Genomic DNA, 12,856 nt, shown 5'->3' on the forward strand with positions numbered 1-12,856 from the left:
TGTAGAAGAAACTTTGTAAATTATAAAGTATTGAAGTAGGCTGCATTTAAAGTAATTTTTGACTGTTTCAGTTTGTTTTATATGTAGAGTTATGTATGTGCAAAAACTCGTGTGATTGGGGTGTAACAGAGTAAGAAAATGTAAGTGATGTTACCATAAGGTTAATTTACTTTTTCATTTAATGAGAACTAGAAAGTGTTGAATGCACATATTTTTTTACATCAAATATGGCCATTGTTCAGCCTCTCCACTCCATATCTGTGGGGGGGGGGTGTGTGTGTGTGTGTGTGTGTGTGTTTATTTCGGCCACACCAGGCGGCATGCGGGATCTTAGTTCCCCCAACCAGGGATTGAACCCGTGCACCGTGCATTGGGAGCGCGGATCCTTAACCACTGGACAGCCCGGGAAGTCCCTCTTTGTATATTTAGATTTATGCAGAGACAGGGAAATGGTTCCCCTTTGCTCGGAGTGGAAAAGTTGCTAAGAGGCAGCCTTTGTTATCATGTAGGAACAGACACATAGCATGGTATTGATAGGTGAGCTTATTATATAGCTTCCTTTCTTAAAATATTTTTGTACTTTTCCTCCTCCTTTAGCACAACCTTTAGCATGCTTGAAGTTCTCATTTATTGGGTTCATTCAGCTAAATATTGAGTGCTTACTGGGTTCAGGCAGTGTTTCAGCTATTGGGAATAACCATATGGAACAAAACAGACATTTTTGCCTTTAAGAAGCTTATAGTGATAGTGGTATGGGGACCAGTGACGGACAATAAAATAAATGGAAGTAAAACATCTAGTGTGTCAAGTGTAATAAGGGCTATGGAGAAAACTAAAGCAGGGAAGGGGCATGGAGAACGTGGAGTGTGATTGAAGGTGGAGTAGTGAGTCATCCAAGAATTGGGGAGAAGAGTGTCTGGGGCAGATGAAATAGCAAGTGTAGCACATGAGACAAGAATGTGCCTGGTGGTTTGAGGAATAGCAGGGAGGTCAGTGTGGTTGAAACATAGGGAAGATGATAGACGATGACATTGTGGAGGTAACTAAGGACCATATCAGACAGGGCCTGGTAGACCTTTGTTGGAAATCTGACTCTGAGTGAGATGAGATACCATGTAGGGCTGTATGCATAGGAGTGATGTAATCTGTTTCAACAGGATAACTCTGGTTGCTGTCTTGAGAATAGGCTGATGGTGGGGCAAGGGCAGACAGAAGGAGTTGATGGTGGCTTGGACCAAGGGTTAGCTGGAGAGGTGATAAGCAGTGTTTGGATATTTCAAAGTAGAGCTGATAAAATTGTAGATTGGATATGGAGAAAAAGAGGAGTCAGGGATTAGTAAGGTTTTGTCCTGAGCAACTGGAAGAATAAAGTTGGCATAACTAAGATGTGAAGGAGTGTGGGAAGAGCAGGTTTGGCAGAGGAATTAGGAATTTGCAGTGGAGCATGTTAGATTTGATAGGTATAGTTCAGGGGAGAAGTCAGGGCTTGATCAAATCACCAAGGGCATGAGAGGGATGAAGACCAAGGACTGAACCCTGGGACATTCAAACATTAAGAGATCAGAGAGACAGGGGAGCAGCTAGTCAAAGATGCTGAGGGGGATGTGAGTTGAGTAAATAGGCGAGTGTGGCTTCCTGGATCAAATGAATAAAGTGGTGGTACTAGTATTGTATTACTGTATTTATTGTCTTGTAGTGTAATCTGTACCAAAAAGCTGTTATGGAAACATAAAGGAAGTTGAGGTCTATCCCGATGGAGCCTTTTCTGTATACCTACAGCATTGGAAACGCCTCATAGAGTAACTATGTGGTTTCCTTTACTCATAGAACTACCTGTTATATCTGTGGAAAGAACTAACTATAAGACAGTAGCTGCCAAGTAAACTGTGAAAAACCTAACAGTCAAACTTTTTTTTATCTTAAGTATTGGCATATCCCAACGATCTGTACTGTTATAGGGTGTGATAGCTTAGGAATGAGTATGATTTGAACTTAATACAATTTTAGAGAGTGTCAAATTCAGAACCAGGCAGATCCATCTCCTGACCCTAAACATGGTCCTACAGTAAATTGCTTGAGGAAACTGGATCCCAAAGGTTACAGGTGGGGAATTTTGAAATGTGTCTGTATTCCATTGGAGATCAGAGAAGCCCAACTAAAAGAATTGTGGACTGACTGACATGACAGCTGTGGATTGAGCAAAACTTCTTTTTGAAAGGGCTATCTTATCTTAAAGATTATGACTTTGGAGATTATCACTAAAATAATCACTAAGGTGATTGGCAGTGGAAAGAATCAGAACATGTGAAATTCCTTAAAAATTTATTGACTTAAATAATTTTGCCTATGTTACACATAATAAAAAAAACCCTTTACACTTTGTGCAGAAAGTCAGCATAAAAAAAAAAAGAAACATAAAGGAAAAATTTAAAAAGAAACCACCATTAGCTCTAACATTGCGTTTTTCTGCACTCTTAGTTTTGCGTCATGAATGTGGTTCAGTAACTTTAACTGTGTGTGTGTGTTTGAAACTTGTATATATAATTTCATATTCATTGCCCATATGTAGTTTCCGCCCATTTTCACTGTTTTAAAATTAATTTTGCTGCATCAAAGTACCTATGATTTCTTTTTTTATTTTATTTATTTATTTATTTATTTATTTATTTATTTATTTATTTATGGCTGCGTTGGGTCTTCGTTGCTGCGCGCGGGCTTTCCTAGTTGCGGTGAGCGGGGGCTACTCTTTGTTGCGGTGCGTGGGCACGAGCTTCTTATTGCGGTGGCTTCTCTTGTTGCAGAGCACGGGCTCTAGGTGCACAGGCTTCAGTAGTTGTGGCTCGCGGGTTCTAGCGCGCAGGCTCAGTAGTTGTGGCGCACGGGCTTAGTTGCTCGAAGGCATGTGGGATCTTCCCAGACCAGGGCTCGAACCCGTGTCCCCTGCATTGGCCGGCGGATTCTTAACCACTGCGCCACCAGGGAAGCCCCTTATGATTTCTTTTTTAAACCTACTTCCTTACAGTTCCCAGAATTGGGATTATCAGGAGAAAAGATCTAAAGCCAAGTATTTTTAAAATCATACATTTTGGAAAGAGAAACATCAGTTTTAAATCATTGTATACAAATTAATGTCACTGCTAAGCTAATACAATCTTATGTGTCCTTCGTTATTTATAATAACTTGATCTTAAAGAGCTTGAATAGAAGCTATTAACTAAAATGAAATTATAATGTGCATCGTAGGGTTGATCACTTGAAAAAAATCTTTTCTTTTTTTTAAACTAATGTGTCTTATTCCTGATCAGGAAGAAAAATTAGAAGGAGACAATCGATACTTTTGTGAAAACTGTCAAAGCAAACAGAATGCAACAAGGAAGATCCGACTCCTTAGTCTTCCTTGTACTCTGAACTTACAGCTAATGCGTTTTGTCTTTGACAGGTAAATATGTGCATGTCGTAGTGTTTGTTGCTCACTGTGGACTAGTATGTACAGATTTTACCATAGATAAGATAGTAAAATGCTTATAATTTGAAACTCAAGATTTGGGGATGAAAGTTACAGCCTGTCATAATTAAGAACTAGAAAAATAGAGAATCCTTATTTTTCATTCTGAAAAATTATTAAAAACTGCCAAGGAAAAGCAGACATTTAGGTAGGAACTGAATTTCCTTGACGTTCTGTATTATTGTATAAGGACTTGAGTAAATTTTCTACTCACTACGGTACATCCCCCATTCCCATGGAGATAGAGCAGGCAATTTTTTTTTCACATGTGCATTTCTTCTGTAAAGCAGGAACATGTATGGTTTCCTTTGTAATAAAATTAAAACTTCTGGAAATGTACTGTTTGGAATTAGCACTTTAAATTCATACCTTTTAGGTTGTTGATTATTTATTGCCCAATTCTAAAACAGTATTGTGTTTTGAGCAAGATTGCTAAATGAAATCTACCTAGCTGCTATCCAGTTTATTAAAATAACCAGTAGAGCTTATACATTGTTTTATGGTTGTTTTAAATATAAATATAATTAGCTTTCTTCTTGGTTAGGCAAACTGGACATAAGAAAAAGCTGAATACCTACATTGGCTTCTCAGAAATTTTGGATATGGAGCCTTATGTGGAACACAAAGGTAATATTTTTACCAAGCAGTGATAATTATAATGCTCAGAAACGAACTTGTGATCTACTTGTGTTGAGTACAGAGTAGCATTTTACTACTAAATTTTATTTGCTAATATTTGAGAACAAAGGCATTTTAGGTGAGCCGATACGTTACTTTCATTTTCTATGAGTGAGTACATAACAAAGATTAGATGGTTCATGGATGTATATTGGGGTTGGCCAAAATGTTCATTCACGGAAAAACCCGAACAAACTTTTTGGTCAACCCAGTATATAATTAATGGTATAAAAGAATAAAAAATGAAAAATACTTCGCTGTTCCTGTACTCAAGGCTTGTTACCTTAGCCTCAATACCGTATCTGTAATTCCTCGTAAAATTAAGGGTCTCCAAGCTGCCTCCATTCACGTTTTTAAAAAACATTTTATCAAAGACATTAGATGGCCTAGTTCCAATATTTATGCTATAATTATATATATGACCACTGATAAGTTGTAGGATGTTATGACAGAGTCACTAATAACTTACTCTTTTTTTTTTTGGTAGTCTTCATCTTACCAAACAGGATGATTCTTGTTAGAGAAAAGAAACATCTTGCCCTTTGTTTCTCCTGCCCTTACTGGACAGACCATTTTGCTTCTCTTTTAAGATTGACCTTAATGTTTGTGAAATTTTTAATACAGAAATTATATCATAAACTCTGTCTCCATAAAAAGATTCTGGTGGCAGCTTATAAATAGAAGCAAGCCATAAAATAAAACCTTCAACAGAAATGATTGGGGAGGTTGGGGGAAGTGATGTGATAAATATTTAAGCCTTAAAATGTATGGTGCTCTCTAATCAGTACTGGAGTTTAAAATTTACACCTGTGGAAGAAGGAAACTATTGTAGATGTTGCTGCTGGACTTTGTTACTATTATATTTGGCTGAATGAATAAACTTAGCAGTAGTTCACTTTACATAGTAGTTTGCTTCCTGCCTCCTTTGTTTAGGTAATTATTTGAAATTAGAGAAGCCTGATGGCTTAGTGGTTTCTCAGGGTCAGAAACTTAGGAGATGTAAAAGTATTCCTTTCCTTTTTTTTTTTTGGCTGTGCTGTGTGGCTTGTAGGATCTTAGTTCCCCGACCAGGGATTGAACCCCAGGCCACTGCAGTGAAAGCATCCAGTCCTAACCCTGGACCGCCAGGGAATTCCCAAATTATTCTTTTCCTTGACTCCAGTGTATGATTTTGAATGGTTCTTATTGTTATTCAATTTATTATATATTTGTCCAATTTATACTGTAAAGAAAACCTTTGACCATAATAGGTCAAAAAAGCTGTATATATAATTTTAGTATGTTGGATTACTAAGTAATTTTTAATTAGTGAAATAAAAATTCTTAGTTTAGAATTGTTAGCTATGACTGGTAAAATTAATCCAGTAGTTTGTAGTTATAGACCTGTTCACACCCTTTTGTAATGTTTGTTATACAAATGTATTACCTCATATAGGTAGAATACTAGAAACAAATTAACTTGTTATACTTGCACAAGGTTCATTCTAGATAATTAGGAAAATTCAGAAAGCATAAAGAAGAGTTATAAATAAGAGCCACTTGTAATTCTATCACCCAGATAACCAGTATTTATATTTTCCTAAATTCTTATTCATATGTGTCTACACACACATATCCACACAAAGTGGAAAAGATAGATCTAAAAGATGATCTATTTTTGAAAGGAGAATTCATTTGCTTCTTTAGCGAACCTGCAGATACACAGAGATATGTAGACAGAGGGATTCTCATACCTTGAACATTTAGCAGCTTACCCTCTAACTCAACTCCTGCCATATTTCTTGGGGATTTTAATACCCCTGTAGACCATTTTAAGAGTCCGAATAAAATTCATAGAATTTTAGAAGAAACCAATTACATTTAAAGATTTTTGTTGATGTGGATCATTTTTGAAGTCTTTATTGAATTTGTTACAATATTGCTTCTGTTTTATGTTTTGGTTCCTTGGCCACGAGGCACGCGGGGTCTTAGCTCCCCACCAAGGATCGAACCCGCACCCGCACCCCCTGCATTGGAAGGCGAAGTCTTAACCACTGGACTGCCAGGGAAGTCCCAGAAACCAATTACATTTAAATGTAGTTATCAAAATACTGAGACAAATTTGTAATACAGTAATATAGGTGCAAACCAAAGAACAGGTTCCAGTGGTCAAAACCACTGTAATTCTTAAGTTGATGAGTATAATAAATTGATAAGTATAAAATCAGGTTATCTGCAACAATGGTAATGTGATAATGAAAACCATGATGTCTATTGGTAATAGAGTCACAGTTACTGCTAATACTTCTGTGGTTTATTGTCTTCATTAATAATTTAGGGAATACTACTAAGTACCACTGTTGTAGACAGTCTTCAACTGACCTCATTAACAACTTCTCTCCTTCAGTAATTTTGTCTTTCACTCTGCCTCAGCCCTTCTGAGGGTCATAAGCTACCTTGTTCTTCCATAGTTTAAGTTTCATACATCTTATTCCATCCTATTTTTCCTCTTCTTAAAATTATAAAATGTAACACATTCATCGAAGTTAAAATACAAAAATGTATGGCTCAGAGAATTATCACAAAGTGAATATCTTCATGAGTACCACCCAGGTCAAGAAAGAAAACATTCCCAATACTCCAAAGATTCCTGTGTGCCCCGCCCAGTTGCAATCTCCTTCCTCCTGAAATATAGCTAGTAATCTGACTTATATGGAAATCACTTTTTTATTTTTTTGCTTTAGCGTTTTACCGTGTAAGCTTGTACCCCTAAACATTATAGTTTAGTTTACCCTTTTGCCTCCTGGGATATAGCCAGGCGAAATCTAACCCATTATTAAATCTTAATCTGCCTCCTCTGCTCCTTCATCTGGGCCATTGATCGCTGGAGAAAAACACCACAGGTGTGTCTGTCTGTCTTCTTAACCTTTTTATTTTGGAGAATTTCAAATTTATATGAGATAATCCAATCTGACAGTTTTGATCTTTTAACTGGATCAGTTCATCTATTTACACTCCTAATTCCTCTAATTCAGATTTACATCACTTTTTATAGTTCCCTGTCACTTGCATATATTTTCAAGTTTCTCATTTCTCTAAACATAGAAAGCCCAGTTTTATAATCCATGACTGACATTGGTGGAATATTATTCAGGTTTATTTTTGCTGTCTGATTTGGTTATTTTAATGTTGCCATGTCTTCCGTACCTGGTTATCTCTGGAAAATTTTTATTTTTTATTTTTGCCGCACTGCATGGCATGTGGGATCTTGTTCCCTCACTAGGGATCGAACCCGTGCCCCCTGCAGTGGAAGTGCAGAGTCTTAACCACTGGACCGCCAGGGAAGTCCCTGGAAAATTTTTTACGGGGATTCAGTTAGGGCTGGGATGAAGCCACCTCCTTCAGGGAGACCTCAGGTTTCTTTCTGCCAGGCACCTGGGGTCCCTACTAGTTAGGTATCATCACAGATCAAGTTTACTGCTTGAGGTTCCCTTGCTCACTCACGCTATAAGAACCCGGCCAATTTAACACCATGACACTTCCCCCCATTCTCTTTCTGTTGCTCTGCTCAGGGTTAAGGAGTTTTCTTTAGGTTCCCTGAGGTTGGGGAGTGGAGAGGTTGTTTCTTCCCTGAGGTTGGGAGTGGAGAGGTTGTTTCTCGTTCACCTTTTCCATGAAGTGATTGGGAGAGTGCAGTGTAGTAGAAAGAAGAGTGGGTAGGTGAGTCTAGGTAAGCCCTAAAACGTGGAGTGTGGAAGTGCCCACCTGGTGGGTACAACCTGGGCTGGGCTGTTTGCTATTACTATTTTGTTCTTTCAGTGATTAACCTGGAAATTATAATATACCTAACTCTTAAAGTTAACAACTTTACCCTCTGAAAACAGTACAAAGACCTCAAACCACTAGGAAATCGATATTCTCCTAAGTTGTTTATTGTTTTCATATGTGTTTTAGTTCCACCTTAAAAAAAACTCATAAGGGGAATCCCCTGCCGGGGGCCTGGGTTCGATCCCTGGTTGGGGAAGTAAGCTCCTGCAAGCCGCTTGGTGTGGCCACAGCTGCCAAACACACACACACACACACACACACACACACACACACACAGACACACACACACACACACACAATAGCCCTCATAGGATGCCTTATTATCTGTAGAGCTATTGGTGTTAGTTTACCTACCTCCTTTGTTTATCATTCCTTTTAATATTCTAGACCTTCCATCTGGAATCACTTTTTTTTTTTTTTTTAAGGAATTCCTTTATTTATTTATTTATTTATTAATTTTTGGTTGTGTTGGGTCTTCGTTTCTGTGCGAGGGCTTTCTCTGTGCGGCAAGCGGGGGCCACTCTTCATCGCAGTGCGCGGGCCTCACTATCGCGGCCTCTCTTGTTGCAGAGCACAGGCTCCAGACGCGCGGGCTCAGTAGTTGTGGCTCACGGGCCTAGTTGCTCCGCGGCATGTGGGATCTTCCCAGACCAGGGCTCGAACCCGTGTCCCCTGCATTGGCAGGCAGATTCTCAACCACTGTGCCACCAGGGAAGCCCCTGGAATCACTTTTTAAAATACAGAATTAAGTTTGTAAAAATGCCTTTAGTAAGGGTCTGTTGGTATCAAGTTATTTTCAGCATACTGTCTGGAAGTATCTATTTATTTCTTGTTGTGAAATTTACTCTAAGGATTAACAGTTATTTTCACTCAGTACAATTAGAGATTCTGTTGTCTTAGGGCTTCCTTTGTTGCTGTTGGAAAGTTGGTTGTGGTTTAATTCTTCTTTCTTTATAGGTGACCTGTTTTATTTTGTCTGATTTTGAAGATCTTTTGTCTGTCTGTTTGTTTTTGTTTTGGTGTTTTGCAGCGCCACTGTGACCTGTTTGGGTTGAATTTTCGTGTATTTATCCTCCCTAAAGGATAAATTTCTCAACCATTATGTCTTAAAATTTTTTCTCTTTTCCATTCATTCATCTCTCCTTCTGGAATTACATTAGTCATGTATTAAGATTTTAACTTTGCCATCCATGTCTCCTAACTCTTGCTTTGTCCTGCATTCTACATAACTTTTTTCAGGTCTGCCTTCTACTTTAATGATTCTCTATTTAGGCAAACCTAATCGCGCTGTTAAAACTTGCGTAGAGTTTTGACTTTCAGTTATTGTAACTTTCATTTCTAGAAGCTTGATTTGGTTCTGTATCACATCTTACTTTCATTTTTTATAATCTCTTATTCCTTACTTTTAGTTTTTTATTCTATCATTTATTTCTTTAAACATAACGTTCTACTTATTTTTACTTTTTCCAGTAACTGAGATGAAAAACTTCATGGGTTTTTTATCTGTTGTTTCCTGCCTCTCAGTTATAGTGACTTGTGTCCTTTGTGTTTTGTTGTGTTTGTGTGTGTTTATGTGTATGTTGGACTGAATTCATATTCCTTAGAACTGTCACTCATTCTAGGACCACGTCAAACTAAACTCTTGGCTTGAGGTTTTTCTGTCTTCCTAGATAGTATGAATTCTTGGTTGAAATATTCATGAGGGCTAGATTCTTAAAAACTTGCAACAGATATTTGTTTTTTTCCTCACTCCAAGAGTCAAAGTATAAGGCAGATGATTTTTTCCTACTATTTCCTCTGCAGGGTAGGTTCATTTCTCCTTATTTCTTAAACTGAAGAACCCTAGTTTCACGATGTGAGTCCTCTTCTAGACTCCTCACCTTTTAAGGATCTTAGCTTTGATCTCTGGTCCCACGAACCTCTTAAATGTGAAAAAAAACAGTTGAAGTTGATAGTTTCACCTAATACTCTCAGTAGAAAATTGGTTTCATTTTCCTTAACCTCCCTAGCTTCCTGCCTTCACATAGTATTTGGCTTCTGAGAATTCTTCATTTGTTGCCAGATGATCATTGCATCTTAAAAGATTTTAAAGTATTTTTATCTTAGTATTTTAAATTTATTTTCAGCTGGGGTGGGTTAGATGGGCTTTGCTTCAGGTATTAATCTGCATTACCGTGTCCCCCACTGAGCTAAAAGAATGCAGGACTTTGTCATTTCAGTCAGCTGCTGTATTCTCCATGCCTAAAGCAGTGTCTAGGATGTTTATTATTTGTTGAATGAGTGACTGGCTATACCTTTATGACTGACTTCTTGCAGTTTTAAGGAAATTACAGTGATGAAACAGATATGTGTGCAAAGATTTTTATGACAAAGGTAATTATTTAATGGCCATAAAATGCTACCAGTTTAAATGTCCAGCAGTGAGGGAGTGGTTCAATATAATGTGGTACTTGTATATAGTCACTATAAATAATTTTCAGAAGAATAATGATGTGGAAAGATGTTAATGATATATTTGTTAGAAAAAAATCTATAAGTTTCAGTATTAATAGTGGTTATGGCTGTGTTGTAGGATTGCTGATGAATTTGTTTTCTAATTTTTATTAATAAAATGTGTAGTAGCAGTGATTGCTTTAAATACAATTTCCTCCCTATAATTGGTTTAAGTTTAGAATGTTTAAAAGATTTTTTTCAAACTTAAAAATATTTTATCTTAAAACGTAAATGTTCATTCATTTGCTGATATTTTGATGTATGGATAAAGCCTTCTCTTCTTGCATAAACCATGTGCATAGTAGATAGGCTGTGATATGTAGGTTTTGTTTATTTATTTTAATTTATTTATTATTTATTTTTGGCTGCGTTGGGTCCCCGTTGCTGCGTGCGGGCTTTCTCTAGTTGCTGCAAGCAGGGGCTACTCCTCATTGAGTTGCGCAGGCCTCTCATTGCAGTGGCTTCTCGTTGAGGAGCATGGGCTCTAGGCGCGCGGGCTTCAGTAGTTGTGGTATGCGACTTCAGTAGTTGTGGCTCGCGGGCTCTAGAGAGCAGGCTCAGTAGTTGTGGCGCATGGGCTTCATTGCTCCGCAGGATGTAGGGTCTTTCCGCAGCAGGGATCGAACCCGTGTCCCCTGCATTGGCAGGCGGGACTCCCAACCACTGCGCCACCAGGGAAGCCCCGGTTTTGTTTATTTAAAGTGGAATAGTTAATAAGTTAAAATACTTATAAAGAAATCTGAGTGCAGAACCCAGTCTAGATTTTTATTGTTTCTTTCTCTGTATTTTCTATTTGTCTTGTCTACACCAATTTTTTTTTCCCCCTCTTTTGGCCGTGCCACGAGGCTTGTGGGATCTTAGTTCCCTGACTAGGGATCAAACCCATGTCATCGGCATTGAAAGCGCTGAGTCCTAACCACTAGACCACCAGTGAATTCCCTTGTCTACACCTATTTTGAAAGCAATTTTCCTTAATGACTTATCCAATTTTTAAAAAACATTTTTCTTTTTTCTAGAAACAATAGCTTTTTAGTTTTGCACTCAAATATTATTAGTTTTTGTGTAGTTAATTTTTGTAATAAGTTGGAAAATATGAACAACTGATTCTTGGTAAGCATATGGCTCAGCCTGTTAATGCAGAAGGGAAAGTATACTACAGAATAGCTTCGTAACCCTGAGTGCCCAAAATGCCGTAGCTTTCCACCTGTATATTTTGCAGAGGGAATGGAGAGTTGATACAGTGAGCTGCTTAAAACAATGCCTGCTACATTATTTTATGAGACTAAATTCTTTAAGTCTTAGGTGACATATTTTGAACTCTGTCAGATGCATAAAGAATTGTAATCATTACAATTCAAGCTTAGGATATAAGAAGAAATAATGTTATCCAAAATTTCTTTCATTTTTCCCCTTTCTCCTTCCCTAGGTGGGTCCTATGTGTATGAACTCAGTGCAGTCCTCATACACAGAGGAGTGAGTGCTTATTCCGGTCACTACATTGCCCATGTGAAAGATCCACAGTCTGGTGAATGGTATAAGTTTAATGACGAAGACATAGAAAAGATGGAGGGGAAGAAATTACAACTAGGGATTGAGGAAGATCTAGGTAAAACCTTTAAGTTGTGAGTGCCCTTTTAAAATATAATTTTTTTTTTTACCAGAAATGTTTGTGATAAATTATTATGGCCCAAGATTGTTATGGACTATCAAGACTATTTGCATTTCTTAAACACATGAAATCTCTGAACATCTTTTATAGCAATGCTTGAATTTTTTAAAAAAATGATTTTGCTCCAGAGATGGTTTCCATAATGTCATGTTTTCAGTACAGTTTGAAGGCACAAATTTAATTTTCAATTAACAGGTTAATTGTGGGCAGCTAGGGAAGAGGATGGTGAGTATTAAGCTAAAAATTATGAGTAGTAGATGTAATATAGTAGGATTTGTAGTCCTTTTCTCTGGGTCAGGACATTTATTTTGGGGAAATAAGTACAGCAGGGGAACTTTGTTCCCTGAGCAATGTCTACCCCTCCCTGTTAAGTATCTTACTCCGTCCCTAGAGTGTGGAGCAGTGCCTCTGTGGGGAATCAGCTGCTTGCTGTTTTGTAGTAATGAGGTCTGCTGTAAATGATACCTCCTGAAATAGTATTATTCTAGTATGTAGCTCTCATCGTCTCAGTTTTCGTGGGCTACATACCCATTTATTGTCGAATGGAGTGTGCAGTTCTTCCAATAGGAGCCATCTTGGCTGAGGTTCTCATCACTTTCTTACCGTGTTTGTCATTTTTGGGTGAGGCTCAGACAATGTGATGCAAAAAGAGAAAAGGATTGGGAATAGGTGTGTGTCTCCTGCCACCCTTCTTTCTTAAAGGA

At 37.8% G+C, this 12,856-nt stretch overlaps 1 protein-coding gene across 10 annotated transcripts in view; it reads left to right on the forward strand.

Annotated features, from left to right (window-relative positions):
* USP48 (ubiquitin specific peptidase 48) overlaps window positions 1–12,856 on the forward strand; it is a 66,428-nt gene that overhangs the window by 17,639 nt on the left and 35,933 nt on the right. For 4 of the 10 annotated variants that reach the window (XR_014260297.1, XM_082448623.1, XM_082448621.1 and 1 more), the window contains exons 7-10: window positions 3,306–3,439; window positions 4,050–4,132; window positions 6,139–6,258; window positions 11,910–12,089. Coding sequence is in view for 9 of the 10 variants with exons in the window: in XM_082448623.1 (XP_082304749.1) it covers window positions 3,306–3,439; window positions 4,050–4,132; window positions 6,139–6,258; window positions 11,910–12,089 (517 nt within the window). In the remaining variant the exon portion in view is untranslated. The remainder of the gene's footprint in view (window positions 1–3,305; window positions 3,440–4,049; window positions 4,133–6,138; window positions 6,259–11,909; window positions 12,090–12,856) is intronic. The other 6 variants (XM_082448627.1, XM_082448622.1, XM_082448624.1 and 3 more) reach the window with 2 other exon arrangements.

Source organism: Balaenoptera physalus, assembly GCF_965194825.1.
Source record: "Balaenoptera physalus genome assembly, chromosome: 1".
Taxonomy (NCBI): Eukaryota; Metazoa; Chordata; class Mammalia; order Artiodactyla; family Balaenopteridae; genus Balaenoptera; species Balaenoptera physalus.